The 23081-nt window shown below is 35.0% G+C and overlaps 1 protein-coding gene across 5 annotated transcripts in view; it reads left to right on the top strand.

Moving 5' to 3' along the window:
• The window catches only part of PTPN4 (protein tyrosine phosphatase non-receptor type 4), a 109053-nt gene that overhangs the window by 71612 nt on the left and 14360 nt on the right, over positions 1-23081 (top strand). For 3 of the 5 annotated variants that reach the window (XM_021526146.4, XM_085584962.1, XM_021526145.4), the window contains 10 exons: positions 6470-6604; positions 7827-7985; positions 12437-12596; positions 15436-15519; positions 15606-15662; positions 16962-17118; positions 18576-18742; positions 20194-20284; positions 20371-20432; positions 21201-21347. In XM_021526146.4, coding sequence (XP_021381821.3) covers positions 6470-6604; positions 7827-7985; positions 12437-12596; positions 15436-15519; positions 15606-15662; positions 16962-17118; positions 18576-18742; positions 20194-20284; positions 20371-20432; positions 21201-21347 — 1219 coding nt within the window. Of the gene's footprint in view, positions 1-6469; positions 6605-7826; positions 7986-12436; positions 12597-15435; positions 15520-15605; positions 15663-16961; positions 17119-18575; positions 18743-20193; positions 20285-20370; positions 20433-21200; positions 21348-22893; positions 23013-23081 lie in introns of all 5 variants that reach the window. The other 2 variants (XR_013340360.2, XM_085584963.1) reach the window with 2 other exon arrangements.

Genomic DNA, 23081 nt, shown 5'->3' with positions numbered 1-23081 from the left:
ATAATATCTTGCAACTGTACATGTGTATTTCCTTTAGAAATAAGTGCAGTGAGTCTTACTTGTTAAAACAGCTTTATCACTGTGTCTCTGTGAGGCATTTTACTATGAAAAGTGAGCTGCTTCTGAAGGTATTTGGTCACAGAGTAGTTGGCTAATCAGGAATATATTACTTAATTTTATTCCAGGCTTCTGAGGAGTTTAGTGATTACAATAAAAGATTCAAGACATAAATGTAGTTATTTCTTCAGAAATTATGTTGCTGTTTTCCAAAGTAAAACAGTTACTGTATCCACTGGCAGTTTGTTCTGATCATGAATAGAGAATCCTTGCAGGGAGAAGGCAGCTCTGTCCTCTTTTTCTGCTTCTACTTTTACAGAGATCAGAGATGTCTTTTTGACCCTTAAGGAACTCTGGAGTTCAAATTTGTGCTTGCAGACTTCTAGTAGTAAGTCCTGCAAACTTTGCAAGTGATGCAGACACTGTTTCTAAGAGCATTGCTGAATTCAGCCTTGATTTCCTTCCCTGTCTCCACCCCTTCTTTCCCCTGTGCATTAGAATCTAATCTGGGTTTTATCTCAGCCTACCGTAGATAGATAACTCCATGCTAGGTTTGGGGGGCAGAAATGCTGTAACATGCTGCTTCAACAAGTAGATTTTATAAAACCATATTTTTCTGCATAAAATTATTTTTTACTTGATTTAATTTACTTTGGGAATGTGAGTGAATTTAGATTTGTACTTGGAGCAATTTTTTTTAGTACTCAGGAGACTCAGCTCTGTGACAGGTCAGCTTTATGTCACTAAATGACAGTTGTGAATCAGTTAAAAACTGGTTTTCTTGTTCCACTCTGAACTTGGCAATTCCCCATGAGTCAGGAGGGTGGAGGAGAGCTGATAGTTTGAGGAGTATTTTTATCATTTCAGAAACTCATATGCAGTAGATGGCACTCTTCCCTTTGTAGCAAAACCCAGCAAGTGCTGCTGGGGTCACTTGTAGTTTATAATATATAGTTGGATAAAATCAATGAAGTTGATAAAATCAAAAGCCACGGCTGGAACTGCTCTTATTTTCATAAATCTTGGCTTTTTTTTTAGTTACTAAAATGCTTGGCTCTTCCATACTCAGGATTTTTTTTCCACTGTTGCTTTTTATTAAGAAATATAGCATTTATCCACATACTTTGAGTTTCTAAGAAGTGTTGATGACTGACGACTGAGGCATGTATGTTTATATCAGGTAAATGAAATAGTGGTGTATTATAACATACATCTCAAAAGGCTTTTAACAAATCAGCTGCTTCTTTTTCTGTCTTCCTCATGACAATATGCAATTAATTTATTTTCAATTTTAAAGACCTTTAATATTTTCAAGAGTGAAAAAAGCTTGAAAGAGAAGACATTTCTAGAGCACAGTGTTGTTCAAGAAGCTTAAGAATATTAGTTGTTTGTCTTCTAAACATTTGCATTTCAGGTGGACATGCTGAGTAGATGTCAACCCTTTTGTATTCATACAAAGGATAAATTTTGTTTTCTAAGATTTTCCAGGTATAGTGTGGGTTTTATTCCTGGAACCTGCCTTTCTCTTTCATGGTGTGTCTTTATCAGACAAAGTGATGGTGCAGTTGAACAGATTTTTAAGTTCTTAGGGAGTGGGGGTCTTTTGATTGCTTTTCAAGGTCTTTCTTGAGAATTAGGTGGGCCTGTAAGTTGAAATGATTGCTGTTGCTTTTATTATTATTACATAAGAAGATTTATTAAAGATCAGTTAAAGAAATGTTTTTAGTATTTTTTACACTTGGATTTCTTAACAATATCTAATTAGAAACTGCCTTATTGAACTAATGCTGTCAAAGCAAATCTTTGAATCATTTCATGGTAAGAAAATGAACATAGAGAGTTACACTGAGATGTTACTTGAGTGATCTGTTTGTTCTAGGCTGGGAAATGTTGATTGCCACAAGTAATGACTAGCTGCTCTGGCCTTTACATGCTGAGAGAATCATGGCATGAGACAGGGAAATAAATATTTTAAACAGCCATTTCAATAAAACAAGCAATTTTAACCTACAGGAAGCAGGCTTAGCTGTTCTCAGGATTTTACTTTAAAATTAGCTGAAGGATTATTTTTTTTTTTTACAAATCGTAGAAACATTTACATTTAACCTTTGGAATTATTACTGTGAAGGATCTATTCCATAATAAATCACATATATTATGTAGGAGCTGTTTTCTTAATCTTCATGAAGCACTAAGTTCAGCATTCTCAAGACTACTGCTGCAGTTGTCTAGATTTTTTTGTGGGTAGCTTGTTTGTTTGTTTTTAGGTTTTTGTTGTTCTTCTTTGTGGGTTTTTGTTGGGTTTTGGTGTTTTTTTATCATTTTCTTTACAGCTGTTCTCTTGGCCGAATTTATTACAGGATATTCACAATCCACAAAACCCCATAAGAATTCCCAGAAACTTAATAAAAGTAGATAATAAGAGTAAAAATGTTCAGTCAAGTAATGAATTGAGAGAATTCTTAAAGGGCACTGCTTTCTCTTAGCATGCTTGCAAAATAATCTAGGGCTGCTCAGTTCTGGTGTACACGGGGGGACTGAGAGCAGGGAGTTTGAGTGAGAGAGTGTCAGTCATTTGTATCTGCAAACTCCCTGTCATAAACTGGAGTCTGTTTCCAAAAATTCAATCTTGTTTCAATTATGCACTTATTCAGATCTATTAAATAATTTCTCAGGTGCTTTAAATTGCATATGTCATTTGTGTGGTGTACCTTGCAGATTTCTATATAGTTTTAGTCTCTTGGTCTGCAGCAGTATTTGTCAGTTTTGGTGAGAAATGTGTTCCCTGTACTCCTCGTCAAAATACAAAGCAAGGCTGTGTCTTCAGGTTATGTTTCTTTCTGGAACAGAAATGGTTTTTTAAATTCCCACCTGTATTCCCAAACACACCTTTGTTCTTTCCCAGCTTCTGCAAGATTTTAGCCCTTCAGCTGTGGATGCCAAACAAATTCTGTCTTTGAAAACTTTTCTATACTGTAGTTGAGCTAATATAATGTCATGGGGTTTTTTTAGTTGCATTATGTAATTTCATCCCTGCTACTCAGTTTTGGGTGTTTGGGTTTATTTTTTGTATTTATTGTAACATTGAGGCTCATGAGACTTGGGGGCAGGTAAAGTTTTCAGTTATTGTTACTACTCAAATAGATGGGACTGCTTCCAACTTTTAGGAATGTCTCTGCAGGTACACCAAAATGAAATCTGAAAATGGCTTATTCTGTTAACTATCAGTGCCCTATGCTGGGTGCAATAGAAGCATCCAGCCTGAGCAGACAGAGGTGAAATTTAAAATTCCAAAATTTCAAAGTTTTATGCATCTTAGTTCTCCTCCCATCTCCTCAGCTGCACTCTGGCATGAGAAAGTTATTTTAATATTGTTAGAAGTCAGAGATAAAGGACAAATTTGTAGGTATATTTAACAACAAACCTTAAATGTTAATTTAAAAAAACCCTTATTGTTGGATTTAGAAGTGTTGACAGGAGAACTAAAATTAGCACAGCACTAAGAAGTTCAGTTCTGCACTGTGGTAACTTTTTCTTTGAAATTTCTGCAAAGACAGGAAATTGGGGCAACAAACACCAGTGGGTGGGGACTCTGAGGTTAGAGCTGTTAATAAAATAATTGAGACGAAGCTTTGGTGATAAACACTGCAGATGTTTATCATGGTGGTAAGGTGATCTTCTGAAAGATCAGACCCTATCCACAATTAAAGGTGAGTGTTTTCTTGACATTGGATGTTTTCATAGGGAAGAAGGTGATGCTTTGCTTGTTTTGGAGTTGTGTTCCTTTGTTGTACCGATTGAGGAAGTTTACATAAACGGAGTTACAGATTTTGGCTTAAGATACAAAGCAGTGGGGGTTTTTTAAACTGTCAATAATGTAACTTTTGGAAAAACTTGGATTCTTTTCCCCACTCTGTATGCTCCTATGTCTCTCTTAGTAATTTATCTAGTTTCACACAGGCAAGTATTGTGCATTTACACTGTTGCTGCATGTTAAATAAAGAAAAGCCCCACCTCCAACTTTTCTACATTCCATTTGTTGCTTTTTCACTGAAGGTAAATGAGGTTCAGTAATTGTCTTTACATGTCTGTCAGCAAATACTGTATCTTCAGTTCTGTATTTACCTAATTCAGCATTGGTTATATTATGCTTTTCTGCATTTTTCCCCTCAGACTGTTCTTTGGTTGGTAGTAGAATCCACCTCTTGGCAGAGATGGCACCTGGTGCTCATCTGTTGGCTGCAGACAGATGATTTAGTGTCAGTAGGGTCCAGCTAATCAGAGCCCTGATCAATAAAAGAATAACAAAAGGCTAGAATCAGACATGCATTTCAGTTCTGTTTCAGTTTCATGTTACTTCACCTGTTCAGAACTGCTCGCATGTACATGTTTGTGAAGAAAGATACCAAAGTGGTTGAGTTGCTTCTGTAATTTGAAGCAAATTACAGAAATTGGAATTTTGGTTTAATTTATTTGATACCAAGCTAATTATTTTTCAAATCAAATTAATATTCCTTAAGTATAGTGAAGCATGCTAAGAGACTAGATGTGCTTCTCCTGAGGAATTAATTTATATTTTCCCTCTTTTCAAATATCAATATACTATTAGGTTTTTTCCCCCAGGTGAAATAACACCTGAAGGAGTATTATTTAGAATAGCTCATCTCACTTGACTGTCTGAAATTTGTCAGCTGTTACTCAGTAAAACTTCAGAGCAGTAGAGCAGAATGTAATACATGTTTAGAGCTTCTTGGTGGGGTAAAAATAAAAGTAAACCCTCCACAAGAACACCACCACTCCATTAGTACCAAACAGTTTTGACACCTTACTTATTTCTGTATATGAAGCTTATTCGATATAATGCTTGATTGGTTGTTGTTGTAGATTTTTTTGATAATGTTGAGGACAATACTATCTGCTCAAGGTGGTGACTTGCATTGAATTTTAAGTTCTCTGAGAAGCAAAAATACATTTGTTAGCAAGTTTCCCATTTTCAGAGGATGTAGTTTGTGTGCAGGTAGTTCCTTAATTTCTCAAAGTTCCTTCTTTTTGGAGTTGCTCTTTCAGTAAACCAGTAATAATGACAAAGATAAAGAACAGTTACCATGTGTCACAAGGACAGTGAAGGCAGAAATTATTTTTTTATATGGGTGTATGGAGCTGTACTGCTCATACAATAATATGTTGCCACCTCATTGTACAAAGCTGGAGAATTTAGTGATAGAATATGGAGGCAAATGGAAATGAAATTATCATGTCACAAAAGATTGAAGTATCACTGCAGCTAGAGGGTTGATTAATGATAGAGGAGAAATCTGAACTATATAGCAACATTAAAGCAGTAGAAGTCAAGTAAAAACCTAATAACACAAAATATATAGGAGATGTATGGGTTGTTTGAAAGTATTTTTGTTGTCAGCTGAAGACTTTTCAGTTGAAAGCAACGAACTACGATGTCTGGATATGTTTAGTTGCAGGATGACTGAACCATCCAATGCAATGCTAAGAAAAAAGCAACCACAGATGATTCATTTGCTGCTTTCCAATACAAAAGGGAAATGTTGTATTTCATGAGAGATTACAAGTATGGTTTCATTTGTGCTTAAGAAAGAGGTGAAAGAAACAGCAGGAGATTGTAGGCATCCTGGAATGATTGGAGAATGGGAAGAAAAAGTTTTGTTAATGTCAAGAAAGGACAAGAAGTGGAAAACAGAATTCCTTTTGTATAAAAGCACAGCTGAGAATGACGTTTAACATGAAGGCATAAAACCAGATAAAGTTCTGTTATCCACAAAGAAGTTTAAATAGTTTAATATTATTTCATCTGCCTGACAAGGGACAAGGCATGTTCTGGGAGAAAGCATGTCGTCTTGATGGAAATCCCTGATGTCTAAACAAAATTTTGTAACTCTGTTGCCATGTTTTTGATTACCTCACTTTCAGTTCTTCAAAGTCTTTGGGAGTTTTTGGCCTGGTGTTTTCACTGCTTTATTTTTCCTGAGGTGGCTAAACAGTTGTGTTCCTTGGAGGAGATTTTTTCACTTGTTTATTTGTTTGGTTTTGTTCTATATTTATTAAGTTCAGATCTCTCTGTGATGATGCTGTTTGAATCAGATTGTCTTTGAGGCATTAAAAGTCTAGTGAGTTCAGATTCTGTCTTGCCTCCCTCACAGCCAGCAGTCGTTTATTAGTATTTCAATGACATTATTTTCAAAGTACATTAAATGAAGTACAGTAGATGGAGAAAATACAGAACTGCCTATGTAAATACAGCTTTGCATTATCAAGTTTCCTTTCTTACATATCATTTGGTTTCCTGTGATAGAACATCAGTTTCATTGTGGTGAGTTTTATATAATTTTATTCTTACATCATACTATTTCTGGTTAGACATTTTACTTTCTTCTTCTAGATCCCCCAGCAAACCCTTGGCACGGAAAGCGATGAGTGGGATGGATTGGGAAGTAGTGAGTAGGAACTCACTGTCTGATGATAGGTTGGAAACCCAGAGCCTCCCGTCACGGTCTCCACCTGGAACCCCAAATCAGTGAGTAGCACCAGATGTTCTCTCCCTGAAAGTGACTCTCTACCTCTCGTGTGAGCAACCTACTTGTGTAATAAAGGGATTAATGTGTTATGTAGACAAATAGTTTCCAAAAAAATGTGTGCCAAATGATTCTGTGTAACACTTAGCTTCAGATTAAAAAAAGTTTTTAGGTGCTTCTCACTTGACCCATAAAAAGTGTAGGATGTACCATACTACCCTAAATTTGAGAGCTTGAGTTTTCTCAAACACATTTAAAACTAAGTTATTAATTTGGTTAAAAAAATACTCTGATGATAAAATCTATGTGATATTTTAAAAATCGTTTATTCCATTTAATACCACTTTTTTAAACATTGGGGAAAATTGCTGTATTGGAAATCCTTGCAGGTTTATTCCTCTCAGTTTTTCTACCTTTCCTTTCAATGTTCACTCTTCATATGATAGAGCCTTCTGTTTTAAGTTAGTGAAAAAACATTCCTGATTTCTTTTGGAGGGTGACCAATTTTCTCAGTGTGCTGAAAATTTTTTAAGACTCAGTATTATTTAATTTTGTATTACATAAATTACAAGATTTTAAGATTCTAACACATATTATTCACAATATCAGTGTTGTAAATAGTTGTAGCATTTAAAAATTACTGAAAATTTGTGTAATAAGGATGCTTAAAGCATAACAGACTTAATCATGCATGTTTAAAAGAATTTTAATGTTGTCGTGCTAGTTTTCAAATGGGAAAGTACTGGATTCCAGAAATTATAAGCAAACAAGAAGAAGAATCAGTGCAAAGCTTATGATTCTCCTAGGGGAAGATGCAGGGGATAAGTTGTTCATCTTAATAAATTCAGGTTAAGTTCTGCCATGAACAGAGTCAGGATTTGTCTTCTTAGGAATCCATTTTTCTTTTTGTTAACTGGGCTGTCATCTTGTCCATTGGAGCATAATGGTTTCAGGCTTCTTTACTTAAAAGTAAATAATTTTTTTAAATAGCCCTTAGTGTTTATTAAAATAATTTTTGAACAGTTAAAAAAATGAAATACATGTTGATCTGACAACATAATTGTTTCAGTGATTTTTCAAATTTTAATAAAAATATGTGTATGAACATGTGCTTGCATTGAGAAGAAATAATTTGTTTAGCATCCTATTTTAGTGGGTGGTATCAGAAATGTAGATTAACAATAATATTCTTGTCACACTGCACTGCTCTGCTTTCCCTCTTAGTCGCAACTCTGCCTTCACTCAAGAAGGAGCCCGGTTACGACCCTCATCAGTTGGACATTTAGTGGATCATGTGGTTCACACCTCCCCCAGTGAAGTGTTTGTAAATCACAGATCTCCATCCTCCACCCAGGCCAACAGCATCATACTGGAATCATCCCCGTAAGTTCTGCTCTTACCATGCCACTGTCGCATGCAGGGCTGCTGAAGGGAAGTCAGAGATCTTGGCCTTGAAGAATTTATTGTTAAATGTGGGGTCAAGAGCCAGGCAATCTAATAAAAACGTGGTTGTTATTTAGGGAGTATTGATGTAGGTCTTGCTGTGAGGAAGAGCTAGATGATAGAAAATTGAACACTTGTATCTGACATATTCCAGGTTCAGGATTACAATACCATCCCCACCAACCCAAGCTGTGGGTTTGCTGTAACGTGACCGTCAATGTCTGAATGTGGAACCAAAAGTTGGGTTTTTGATAGAATTGAAGGAAAGTTTTAATTCTCACAGGTTTGGAAATGTTGCTTTTTGTCAAGGCACAGAAGTGAGCTTTACAAACTACGTAGCCAAAATACCTTTTGGGCACCCAGGTATTTGGACGTTGCTAGTGTATTAAATATTTAGTATATTGTTACAGAGTTAATTTTTTTAAGCTGACACTGTCAGGCTTTTTTTTTTTTAATAATGCTGAATATTCTTTATACTGTAAGCTTACTTACCATAGGATACAATGGGAAAAATAAACTATTATTGTGTATGGGATTCAGAAGGAAGACAAACAAAAAACCCTGCTGAGTTATTCAAAGATATTGAAATACTCGATAAATTGTGTTCAGACTACAGATTAATTGGGAAAAATATTTCAATATATACCATTTTATCACTGCCACTGGCCCCTCTTAGTGTAGCTGTATACATAATGCCAGATATGCCCTCATAGTTTTGTATAGTAATCTCTGTTAGCAGGGAAATTGCAGTTTCAAAACCAACTGAGAGGTGTAAAGCAGCACATACTTAATTACATGTTAATAAACAAATGGTATGTCTCAGGAAAAATTACTCTGGGAAACTATTTAAACACAGTTTTAAAACCTTGCTTAGACTAACTGTACTTTCAGTTTTAACAACAGTATGTAATTTTGAGGAGGGAAGTAGAATACACAGTTTTTAAAGTTTTATAAAACAACACATGATGCTTTTTAGAGCAGGTTACAATAGTTACAATTTGACCCTTAGCTAGTTACCTAACTTTCAGGTTTATGTAATATTAATTTGACCTAGTTATGTAAATTATCCCTTATTTGGTGGACTTTTTAACATATTCACATGCCAAAGGATTCTCAGAACTGGGACAGTTGTGAATCTTTTCTCATATTACAGTTTTGTTGTCCAAAGGACACACTGGGTCAGGTTCCTTCTGTTCTAAGATTTCCAACTGAACTCAGTTATGAGAAACCCTTACTGAATGACACAATGATACAGTGAAGAAAGCACAATTTTTAAATACTCTGTCTGATTCATATGCTTTTACTTGAAGTTATACAAGTTCTTCCTGAGTTTTCTTTGGATTTGTTTATTTAGTACTTGATTTCTTTAGTATGTCACTGTAGAAATGAGTCTTAGAAAGAGAGGAAGTGGTTTTATATAACTCTGGCTGTTCTTTTTCGTGTTTTTGCACTTTTTATGCCCAAGCAGAAGAAGTATTACTCTTCCATCACTAAGCATTAGCAATTCCATTTTTGGGTTTTTTTCCTCTTGTTGGAATCTTAAAACTAAAATTTAATATCCCAGTATAGATTTCTAGTATAAGATACTTTTAAGAATGAGGACATTGACTTTCAAAGATATATGAATCCCATTAAGGTCTTCTGAAGGTTTAAGGTGATGTTATTGATTCAAGATTTGCCATTTATGAAGGAATATGGTAGACACGAAGTTTGTATTAGCTATTTTAATTTTAAACTATACTGTTCTACAGTCCAAAAAGCTATTTTGTAATCAATTTGACCTTTCTGGCTGAAAATGTTTGAGTAGTCCATGTGCTAATTTGTCAGAAACTCTTTATTTATTGATCAAATTTATATGTGTGAAAAAGAGGGGCTAGCCTGACTGGCAAATAGGTTTAGTGATATTTTTGAGTTTGGAGTCAATATAGGAAAAGAAATTAACAGTTTCCATGCAGTTATAGTTTAGCTAATATAACCTTTAATTGCACATCTTTTCTCCATCTGCACATCCTATTCAACAGTAAATGGAGAGATAGTGCTTGTAGTTCCCTTAGATAATTATAACCTCAAATTCCGAAAGCACGTGCTAAGTGTTTAGTTTAATAAATTTATGGGGGTGTGTATGGAACTTTTGCTAAATATATTAAAAAGATCAGACCGGATATCTGTAACAAAAATACCTAGAGCTTGCCAGTGCCAGGGTTTGTATGTTATTTTATTATTATGTAAATTGCTGAATTCAGTAACAGAGAGCTGCTTTGCCTGCAAAATAGGCTGCTTTCACTGCCATTGTCTGAGCATTCATAAGGAAATTCAAAGCTGACTGGGCAAATATAAAGCAGTGAAGTTTATGCCCGAGGCTTGATTGTTAGTTCTCACAATTCATTATGCTAATATATTACAGAACTTGCATTGCTGCTTGTAAAATGCTCATTTAAGTAACTTTTCAAATCTTTTCTTTAAGATTCTGTGTTCTGTAGGAATTTACTTGTGTTTGTTGACATGTATGTATAGACATCTAGTCAAACATCAGATCCATCTTCTGCTTTTATCAGAATAACTTCTTTTGTGTTTCTATTCATGTTTTCTGTTCCTTTTTTTCTTTGGTTTAAAACTCTCAGAAGTAATTGTTTTCAGGTGAATACATAACTTAAAAGACTGAGTAATCTGTGCTGGCCAGATTTGAATTAATGAATGCATAGGCAGCTAAAAATCTCTGGGTGACCTTTGTAAGTCGATGTCTAAATAGTTTATAGCTGCCTTGCAGATTTGTTTTGCAAATGTTGACAATAATCATATTTTTCTCTCCACAAAAATGAATTTAGAAAAGCTGCTTATCTTGAAAAATGAAATGTGCTCTTTTTTCTGTTACTTGCACTGAAAAGTGTTAAGAAATACTATTTTTCTTCCCAACTGTGTTTTGAACATAAGGTTCTTCAGACATCAGACTGAATAATTAGTACTTTTTTTTCTTGTAACACTTCATGAAAAAAATATTTTCTAAAAGTTGAAATAAAGCAGAAAAATATAGAAAAATATTGTTGGGATCTTTTTGAATGTGCTGTTTTCTTCATACACTGACAAAAATGTTACCAGTTTTGTTTTCTAAGAATATTGACTAATTTTTTTAAACTGAAGTAGAAAATGTTTGGCATTTCAAAGTGAAGTGTTCTATTTCTGAGTTTTCATGCTTTTTGAAAGAGATTCATCTTTTTTTTTTTTTTAATCTGTTTACTCCATTTTGCTCAAATTTTTATTTTTGAACATGTATCTGGGATCTGCCTTTCTTGAATTGCATAGAGACAAATTTTATGGTATGGAGATTGATGTGTGCCTTAGGTTTTCAGATTTGCAGCAACCTGAAACCTTGTGCAGTCTCATACTGAGAGTCTAGCCCTGCTAACATTTCACTGAGTAGAGACTACTAATACAGCAGAACTGCTCATGTGTGTTTTGGAGGGAGTTATGTGATGAGTTACCACTACAGCTTGCTGATAATGAAAGGAGCAGTGTCCTTCTTTTGCTTCTGGGAGTCCTTCCCCTTCTGCATGATAGCCAGCCCTGAGATAAACCAAAGGACCCAGGTTTGGCTGAAAATTGGTTGTGGTTGCTTGGTGTAAGCTGCCTTAGCCAAGGGAGGAGGACCAGTTCTTCAAGGAAGCAGCCAGGGATGTGGGTGAAAGAACACACACCCCTGTTTTTGGTGGTAGCATTCTCTTCAGATTTAGCTATAGCCTGTAAGTTCATTCTTGATGCTTTATGGATCTGGTATCAGTGGGCTGTTGTCTGAATTGTTAAATGACTTAATAGCACCTTTTAATGGGGTGCTTGTGGAGGACGACATATCCTGCTGGTATTTAGAAACTGGCATTCAAACTAAGTTAATGGGAACTGAGAGCTGGCTGACCTTTTGAGCCTTTCCAAATGTTCTTTTTAATTCTTAAATTTAAATCCATATAATGAAAGATGAATCATATATTTATGTAATACAAATTATACAGTTAAGCTTTTATTCCAAGAGGATTTCCAAAAGGAAATTCTCCATATTACACAAAAACATGGAGAACGTTTTTATTAATCTACAATAGAGTGCTTGCAGATTAGGAGTAGTGGGTTAAGCATGCTAAAACCATTTTTTAGGAAGGTCATAGGTAAAAGATGAACTTGCTGGTTCTGTGTAGTTACTTGTCAAGAAAAATGCTGCAACAGGCGCAAACATAGGCTGCCTATATATGCTACTGCACTACATTTTTAAGGTTCTAAAAATACAAAGAGATAATAATCTCTCAGACTCTTGGGTTTCTTCTAACATTTTCAGTTTATTTGCAGCCCTGAAAGAACTGTCCATATCTCATGATTGTTCCACTTCATATTTCTATTTTGGTATTTAGATCTCAAGAGACTCCTATAGATGGGCAGCCTCCAGCATTACCACCCAAACAATTTAAAAAGAACAGCTGGAACCAAATTCATCATTCACACTCACAGCAAGAACTGGATAACCATATAAATGAAACATTTGATGTTCCTGCATCACCTGAAAAATCCACCGTAAGTTTTTTTATTCATTTAATCATTCTGCTTTTTATCAGAATGATGGTCCTATTTTAATGAGCTTGGTTCTGAAGCATTTCAGAGCTGCTATGTTTGTGCATTACCCTGCAGCATTGCTGTCCCTTCACTGGCTCCTGCTGGTTTTACTCTGGCTGCTGGAGTAGTCCTTTGTCAATTGACAACAAATCACTACATTGGGATGGTTATGGAAAACTTTTGAGCATTAGCTTTTCAGCACATGCAGAAATTTCTGCCTAACCTCTTCTTTGAGAAGTCATTTGCCATCAATTTTAAATACATTGCAGTTGTTTAATATAGTTTTAGCTAAAAAGCTAAACCTGAAAATGCCTACCAGCTTCTGAAGTAGTTTTATCAGGAGAAGCTTCTTGAGTATGTGGTTGCATTTCTCAACAGAATTTCCAAGAAAGAGACTGTCAAGAAGCCTGTGACAGCAAATACAAAACTTTTTCCATAATCAAGTATGTGTGAGATGAGTAAGATAGTTGATTATCTGACTGTGGAGAGATCTCCCTGATCACTTTTGTGATTTTTGTCCTTCTAGAAATTTTCCAGTGGTTCTAGATTTTATACTGATGTGAACAGTAAATAGGACAAAAAAACGTGTTGCGGGATAGGAAAACATCCAGATGTAGCAAATACTGTGTAAATGGTTTTGTCAACCTCAGGCTTTCAAAATTATGAGTCACCTCCCCAAACTGATATTTAGAAATGCCTTAGCTTGTTTTTTTTTTTTTTTTTTTGCATCCTGAAGCGTAAACCTATGGTGTTCTGTTCTCTTAGGCCTTACAACAAAGTTAATATTCCCATAAATCCCCTGTTTCATTTCATAGCTGGGGTTTTAGTAAAAGACTCAAAAGTGAAAGTTTGGAATTTTTGAGTGTTTTGGAAATGTTGTAAATTTTTTTTGTTATAATTAAATAATGAAACAGAATTTGTAACAGATTTGTCTTCAGGCAGTGCTTACCTGAGGCACATTAAAATACTGTTCTGTTTTGAAAGATAACACTACTTTAGTCATCAAGTTCTTCTGCCCTGTATTCAGTTATCTTTACCAAATTGACAAAAATAATTTTCACTTGTTTTTTTAACTCCTTTTAGTTCTGCAAAACCAACACAGCTGCATGAATGAGATTGTTTTTTCTCTGTGCATTGTCAGTGTGGTTGTTTGCTGTGCTCCAGTGGGACACATTTATGCAGTCTCGCTGAAGGCAGCGCACTGTTGTAATTGAACATCTAATTTGGTCTGCTGATGTCTTTTTATTTTGGGGATTGCAGAAAAAGGAACATAGCGTGACTGAAATTTTTGGAATGTTGTTTTGTTTCAAAATTGCTTTTCTGACCAGAATTCAGGTTCCTGCACTGCTAAAGTCTTCTGCTGTTCCATCTCAAATATTTTAGAGAAAACCCCTCACCATTTTGACTTCATAAAGCTATTGAATTTCTTTTGCTTGTATAGAGGGTCTATGATGAAAGGTAGTAGGACACATAAGGGAATGACAACTTTTTACTCCATCTGCAATCCATAAGTGTCCAGTTTGGGAATGTCAGTAGTACTTGAAAGTACTTGAAAACAAGTGTGGTCAAAATCCCTTTAAACACATTAATGATGGCATACAGTGCTCTCTGCACATTTGCTTTATAAACTTCTTCTCAAAATAGCATCTTAAAGCAGAAAATTATCATTTCCTTTCTGTCTGGGGAATGCAGTGGCACAAAAGCTACCAAATGCTGCAGGTGAGCACTTGGTTGATGTTCATTCTGTCTGATCTCCCACACCAGTGAACATAGGCTGAAATGATTGGCATATGATCAGGCTTCCTAAGAACCTTTCTTTACATTAACATTTCTTGTGCCTTTGAAAAAGAAAAAACTTTCCCAAATTTTTCACTTTTTTATTACTATGAATGCATTTGGTAATTTTTGTTTTGTTTTAACCAAGAACAGCAGACACCTGCAACTGAGTTAACTTCTAATGAGCCAAATTGTGCAGACTTCTTTAGCCTAGTGAAACTCTAGGTTCTCAACTTTCTAACATATAAAAATATTTGCTTTTCTGAGTTTGTTGTTTATTTTTCTGAGTATGAGTCTTCTGCTTTGCTGTAACTGGTAACATTGAAAACTTCCTTGAAACACATTTCTTTATTACTTTGCATTTTTATTGTAGGAACTATAGAAATACTAGCTAATGTTCAGTCTGTGAAATAAATATAGATAGGAAGCAGCTAAAAATCACTTCAGTGGCACTAAGTTGATTTTTTTCAGAATAAAAAGCTATAAAACCAAGAAGAAAGTAGCTAAAATTTTCAGAGTTGAAACAGTGCAGAGCATATGTCACACCTCATTCTCCACTAGACTGGAAATGGAGTGAGGGATAGGGAACCAGGATTTCCTTGCTTACTACTGGCATATTGCAGTTAATAGAAACAAAAGGACATCTTCAATTATCTTCCTTTTCATTGTATTACATTCTTATTGCAGCTCTTCATTGTGGTAGTAATTAAAATGAATTTAAATTTCCATTTGATAACCTGTTTTTATTAGAGTTTTGAAGCCAGTTAGTCTTTTCTATTATACTTTCTTACTTTGAGCTTGCTTTGACAGAACAGGCCTTTAACTTAGTTATGTCCAAGACTCTTAAATATGTAATTTTTCCCTTTTATGCAAACCTAAGATGTTTGTGTTCTTGATTGATATTTTCTCAAGTGTCCAGGAGTAGTTATTTGATAAGGAAACTGCAGAATTATTAAATGCAATAGCCTCAAAATATAATTGTGAACAAAATATGTACTAATATAATATAACTTTTGTCTATTAGCCCAATGGTGGTGTCCCCCATGACAATCTTGTTATGATCAGAATGAAACCAGACGAAAATGGAAGGTTTGGCTTCAATGTAAAGGTAACAGTACATCTATTCCTTTAATGTTTATTAAGGTTATCTTCTGACATTTGGGATTTCTTACTAATTTAATTTGTTTTTTAAAGGGTGGATATGATCAGAAGATGCCAGTAATAGTGTCCAGGGTAGCTCCGGGAACACCTGTAAGTTATCAAAAAAGCAAACTTGGTAGCAATATCTGTGTATCTTGAAGGATGTACTGAAAATGAGAAATTATTTCTTAGCTGCCTATGAAAATTGATTTTTGCTATAACATTATCAGAACAAAGCAAATTACGTGCAGTAAGAATTTGATGGGGCTGTATAACATATTTTTTAAAGTTCTTCAATCCCCAAAAGTATTTTTTTCCTGCTGAAACAAAGTTTAATTTCTGAAAATTACAGGGCATTATAAATGCTCAGTATGCACTGGTATTTGAGCTGTGCCATCCTAAAAATACTTTTACTTTATTGCTTTTTTTAGATATAGACATTCAGTAATTTCACATAAATTACATATTGAAAGAGTGTTAAAAATAACCAAAATAGAAAATGTCTTACTTCAGTGACAGATGTAGCTGAGTAAAGCCAACATGTAGATTAAAACCAGACATTATGAATCATTCATCAGGTCTGATTGTGTGTTGTTACTGATGTTTAGTGACTATAAGAGTGTCTTCAAACCAGGCAAAATATTTGTCGATCTATTGCCAGAAATACTGACCTGGTATTCAGCTGACTGGAGTCAGCTCTGTCAATAGGTGTTAAGAGTGGAGCTAACCATTTATTTGCTGCCTTTTTTTTCTTTTTATCTGTTTGAAATTATTGAAATGTTTGCTGAAATATTTTTTCATGTATCTTGTTAATTATTACCCATGAAATATTTAATAACATGAATAGTTTTAGCTTTAAACATTCATTCAGAAGGGAGAAGATAGTTGGTGATGGCTTGTGCTCTTTCTTTTCTCCAATGATGTTTAGACTGCAGTTATAATAACAATTTTTATTATCCAATTCCTTTCCCTGGGATTACTGGGAGTTGTGCATTGGTTTTTTGCCATTTCCATTGCAGTATTTCAGACCTGAAGCATTTAAGCCTGTGAAATTGATTTGGACACAGTTTTGCCATGTTTCTCCTTTCAAAGTTAAAACATCCTGCTTTTTAATTGCCTATACAAAGGGTGATTCAAACACAAGAGCTTTCTGCATCAGCTGAGGGGTAGAGTAACAGCTGCTGAAAGACAAGTTACAGTGCCAGCCACCTCCCAGCTGCAAGTGGGAATGGCACTGCCTGTGTATTGTGTAACTCTTGCATTTATCATTTGAATACAGTGCAGCAGCCATAGCAACACGGCTGTTAGGATTCCGAAAGCTCCAGAATAGTGACTTTGTTATTTTAAGGTGAGAAATTGGTAATGGCTTGTGTTACAGCTGGTTTTGTTTTTTTTCCCTCAACCTTGCAGGCTGATTTGTGTGTCCCTCGTTTGAATGAAGGGGACCAGGTTGTCCTTATTAATGGCAGGGACATAGCAGAGCATACCCACGACCAAGTTGTAATGTTTATTAAAGCTAGCTGTGAGAGACACTCAGGGGAACTTGTGCTCCTAGTTCGACCCAATGGTGAGTGGCTTGTACATCATAATTAAAAATAAAAATCCACACCCTGCTCTCATTTTCTAACCTCCATTTTGTGTCCTGGGATGGAATGTTTAATCTGTAAGAAATAACTCCCTTCCCTGAAAAGGAGTTGCAACAACACAGTGTATTGATCCCTAATCAAAGGAAATGTGCATAACTAAGTGGTGCAAAATAATAAAGCCAGACATCAAATATTTCTGACAGAGAGCTAATTTAAATTTTGTTCTCACTCCTTGATAAAAATGTCCAGAAAGCTATATGCATATTGAATGTATTTCATAAGGTTATTATTATTCTCTTAAGGAAAATTTCAACAAACACAAATAACCTGTCACCAAATACTCAGTGTTTGGGTTACACTGGAGGTCAGTGCATACAAAATCCTTCCATACATTTCTCAAACAATCCAAAACCACTGGTAACATTTCTACTTGAGGAGTCTTAGTAGAAGTATTAAAATGCAGTCTAAATAAAAGCATATACAGTGTATTCACAAAATACACTGTTGGGTCATAGCCAGCAGATGGCCACTGGATTAATTCTGCTGCAACTCCTAACTACAGTGAAGTTGGAGAGGAAAAAGCAAAACGAAAAATATTGGTGCTTAATTGGAATAATTGAAATTACTTTTGCAGAGTACCTCATCCACCTCAAAAAATTTTCCCTTATTCACTGATGTGCACTCTCCACTTACATGTGCTGTCCTTCTGTGTGTAAGTTCTCTTGCAGCTTTTGTGTGCTTACTTTCTTTTCAGACAAAATTAAGAACTTTGTTTGCACATTTTCTATAACAAGCTATCTTTCCCCGTGCATATTGATTATCTTTGTATTCTGGATAAAAACATGTGATGTGTAGAAGTGAGGAGTTGCCAGTTTCCTTTTTTGTAGTGATGTAAAGTAATTTAAAAACAGGCTTTTGAACAGTATGTCTGTTATGTGTAGCAGAGGATGCATATTATTTCTGAGCTTATAGGCAAGGCACACATTGATAGCTTTGTAATGCCATGTATTAAATGTAATTTTCTCAGGTGGTCTGCACTTCTTGCCCTAATTACTGAAGCCTAAAATGAGTTCTAAGTGAATTGTAAGTAAAATGTAAATGCAGTTGTAATGATATCAGAGGCATGATGTGCGAATCTGAGATTAGAGAGTTATATCAGACAAGGCAGGGTATAATGTGAGTTTTGATCAAATTTTAGCTGTCAGTGATGGGCTTTCACTTGAAATTACTATTACACCAAAGAAAAAAAATAGTTTTATCACGAATTATAATCATCAGCAAAGGCTCCCTGTCCTTTCTGATGGGGACAAAAATTAATGTGCTAATAAGTGTGGATTTTTCTACAGGAGAAATGTGGCGCTTTTGCTATTTTAAATAAATGACTGCTAACTTTAGTCAAACAGCATCTTCAGAGCATTCATACCTTTTTTTGTTCTAGCTGTCTACGATGTTGTGGAAGAGAAGCTGGAGAGTGAGCCTGATTTTCAGTACATCCCTGAGAAATCTCCACTTGATGGTGTCCATCAAGATGATAATGCTCTGAGGGAGTCCATGATTCAGTTAGCAGAGGGGCTTATCACTGGAACTGTCCTGGCTCAGTTTGATGTAAGTACCATATCACCTGGGGCTGGGGGCAAGTTCCAAGTCTTTTGGGATAGCAATTATTTTAAACAAAGGAGATTACCGTTAAATTTCAGTACAGTCAGCATCCTTTAGCAAAACACTTGCATTACACGCTCAAAAGAAAAATAACCAAGGAAAAAAATCAATTCTATATTGTATGTGCAAATGAAGAATACCTAATCCTATGTTTCAGTTTTATAAATAGGTTTATTGATTACTTACACTTTTTGTGGCTATCAGGGACATGCTAATAAAATACTTTCAGAAAAATGAAGGCTGAAGAATGTCTACCAAAATATGTATTCTGTACTAAGGCCTTCATTCCATACCTAAGTTGCTGCAGAAACTGAATGACATGGAGCTGTTGACATTCTATGGTCATTCTCAATGAGGGAAAGTAAAATAACCAATGAAAAGTAGTGCCCTAGTGTTAAAAGGCTAATGTATCTGTGTATTTTATAAATAGTTGATTTTTATTGACATATTTCAGAACAGTAGTGCATTTAATGTGGGTCATTAAGCTGCTGATAGCTATGGTCTTTCTTCAGCATTGACTTCTGCCTTGGTGATATCCATCTTAAATGCATGAGATCAAGTGTCTTAAAGCAGGAAACAGTAAGATTGTAAAACACAAATTCTGTGAATTCCTCACCAAATGGAGACCTAGCATATATTTTACAACATATATTCATAAAATATATTATATATACTATTCTTTAAGAACTTTGGTAAAAATTCCTTTTATATTTAGAAAGAGCAGATTTTTTTTAAAGTTATTTAAAATTCTGCTTTAATATAAGTTTTATTCTCTCTAGCTGGTTAAATATGTAAAATTTTTTAAACTGCTTTTTTTGAACCTGGATCATTTCACTGATATTTTTTGTAGCACAAAGGTTGTGGCAATGCATGACCAAGGCATGAAAGGGCAGGAACTTCTCAAGGGCAATTTTGTGCAGGAAAAGTGCAAGGTAACCAGGATTTGCTCTACAGTTATTGGAATACAGAAGGATGTCTGGGGGAAAAAACCAAAAATTCTAACTGAAAGACGTGCATTGTAGGTACATGCCTATACACAACATAATCTGTTTGCCCCAAATGACCAAGTGGGATGTCAATATCAGTGAATTTGCTTACCACTAGGCAATATTACTTTTTCTCTGTATCAATGTTTTAGTGGAAGCTTGAAATTTAATTTTCACTTGGTCTTTAAACAAATTTTGGCTACATATCGGTCATTTTCAGTGATCCCAGAGCATAACTAAATTTATAGTGCTTTATTTTTAAGAGTGTTTTCATGTTTGTAGAAGCTACTGTTGCTTCATAGTTTATGTTCTAAAAAGCACCTCTTTTTAGAATAAATTCTATTTAGGCAAATAATATAATAATGAGACTATTGCATCTGTTATGTTCTGACCATCAGCTTTGTCTTTTAGCAATTGTACAGGAAAAAGCCTGGAATGACAATGTCTTGTGCCAGATTACCTCAAAACATTTCCAAAAACAGATACAGAGACATTTCGCCTTGTAAGTATTGCTATGTCTGTATGTGCTCTCAAAAGTATTTTACTGTGGTTACTAAATAAGTAACATCTTTCTAAAATTCTTTTCAGATGATGCTACACGGGTTATTTTAAAAAGTAATGAAGATTACATCAATGCAAATTATATAAATGTGAGTAGTACTTTTCAGAAGTGCTTCTGACATTAAGTAATTCTACAGTTTTTCAATGAAAAAAATTGATTTAAGAAATCTTTTTTTATATAGATCTAGTTCAGGCTAGAATGGCTATTAAACCTCTAGTCAGGTGATTTGAAATTTCCTGTAGATATTTGCTTCCTAATGTTTTTGGCACATCTTTTCATATATCTTAAAGTCTAGCCCTGCATTTAATGTGAAAAAATACAATCTGAAGCCAGCCCGCTCCAGAGCAATTAAGTATTCTTTCCTGATTACTTTTCCAACAGTTGTATTCAACAACAGTAAAGTTTAATTTGGCATCAATTTCTTTTGCATCTTGTTTTTTTCATTGTTAGTAAGGAAAAAAAATTACAGCTATTTACGGTAATGAAAAAAACCCCAGATATTAAATTCCGAGATCTGTGTTTTAAAAGCTGGTGTCAAAAGCCCACACAGCAAGAAATATTTGCACCTGAATTATTTTCCAATTGCTCTGTAATTTCTTTTTTCACCCATTAATCTTTATTATGGCAACTACATGACTACAAGTTCATATGTAAAGTGTATTTGAATCTTTGTAGTAATTTTGCATGTGAAACACTTAAAGAATTTTTATCTGTGCCAATTCATATTTGCTAGCCTTTAAGAAATAGAACTAATGTAATGGATGCTTTTTTAAAAATTAGTTGCTAAACTGTAAATGTCTGATGCCTGACTTTCATTTGCTGTAGGAATTGCAATAATGAATTTGTCTTCTCTTAGATGGAAATCCCTTCTTCCACAATAATAAACCAGTACATTGCTTGCCAAGGTCCATTACCGAACACTTGTCCTGATTTTTGGCAGATGACTTGGGAGCAAGGCTCTTCTATGGTTGTGATGTTAACAACTCAAGTGGAACGGGGCAGAGTAAGTAAACGTTTCCTTAAATACCTCTTCCATAATCTTCTAAATAAGTTAGTGATTAGCCTTTAAAAGATTAGAGGAATATATTGTGATGACATATAATATGTCAAGGAGATAGGAGGATGTGATTTTAAACTAGAAAAAGTAGGTAGAGTAGATGTAAGGAAGATATTTTTACAATGTGGGTGGTGAAATAGTGGCACAAGTTGTCCAGAGAGGTGATGAATGTCCATCTCTGGAAACAGTGAAGGTCATGTTGGATGGGGCTCAGAGCAACTCAATCTAGCTGGAGATGTCCCTACTCATTGCAGGGGGCTGGACTGGATGGTCTTTAAAGGTACCTTCCAACCAGAACTGTTGTATCATGCTGTAACTGTTTTTCGTAAGACCAGTGCATTCCTAGTTCTTTTGCAGTGATGAGTCTTATATTTTAAACACTCTGGTGTTGTTAATGCAGCTAATAATTAAACTTTTTTCAGTCCTGAAATGCACTTAACTCTTCATGTATTTCCTCAAATACTTTCAGTCTGCTTTGTTTGTTTATTGTAAAGTAAAAAGCACCTAGAATTTAGCTTCATAGAACTTTTTTTCTCTAAACTTCAAATGAAGGAACTCCAAGAAGTTGCATCAGTAGTGAGATTAATTTTTAAGGCAGCCCAACACAGCTTTGTAGTGTTAATATACTATACCTGGGTGGCTGTCTTATCAAGGATTTTCTAAAAACCTGAACTCTAAAATTTTCCATAAAATGTTATTCTGTTATAAAGATTTGCCTTAATCATGTGAAATAATCATTGTCCTTTAATTTGTATATAAAATGTGTTAAAACAGAATACTAATAATAGAGTAATTAAGAGTTAAAATTAGTAAAAATAATTGTGTATGGTACTGTAAAAGGCCTCAGGTGTGCTTTGTGGCTTGTTTGGTTCTGGTTTAAGCTGTAGTTTCTCCTTAATAGCTTTGGATTTCATGCAATTCTGTCCTTTGGAGATAGGCAAAACAATCAAGTGTGGTCATACACACAGTGTGATTCCAGAATTGCTTGGTTTAGTCTGGAGCATTCACAGTAGCACTGGCTGGTTAAGTGTGTGGACAGAAATTACTGTCTGCACTAAAAGTGTAGTGGAATTCCTCCATATCAGGATTTCTTTTGAAGATGGATTTATAGTGGATTGTGGCTGTTCTGATCAACTTAGGCTGTAGTTCTGCTGTATGCATATATTCTGACTTTTTAACAACCATATACTTGCTGTGAGGTCAGGTCCCAAAATAGAATTAGAATAATTGAAGGGAAATTGCAGTGATTTTAAACCATTTTTAAATGACTCAGTGTTTGCATTATGCTGCCTGCTTCCAAATAAACACGATTAGAGGGAATTTCAGTACAAGTGCCCTTTTACTTTGGGTTTTCTTTGCAGATCTGCTAAGAACAGACTTGCAATAGCAGTTCTCTGAGGTTCCCCCACCCCTTCAATAATGGTATTTGTGGAGTTCTTTGGAGAGCTGCTTAATAATGAAATAAAAGGACTTATCTGTCTTATACCCATAGGCAGACTCCCTGCTCTAAAGCTGATCATGAGGCTTCTGACATCACTATCCCACTGCATGCCGGGATGTCTCAGTGGAGCAGGAAGTCTGCAAATCTGGCTGCTCTTAAAGATTCGCCAGGTGGGTTGGAACTGCAAAAGTACGCTTGAACTGAAATTACCTCTGTAATTAGGCATTCAAACCATATAT

This window comes from Lonchura striata, chromosome 7 (assembly GCF_050655825.1).
Source record: "Lonchura striata isolate lonStrDom1 chromosome 7, ASM5065582v1, whole genome shotgun sequence".
NCBI classification, from domain to species: Eukaryota; Metazoa; Chordata; class Aves; order Passeriformes; family Estrildidae; genus Lonchura; species Lonchura striata.
Note: the sequence above shows the minus strand (reverse complement) of the source record. Positions and strands in the feature narration are given on the sequence as shown.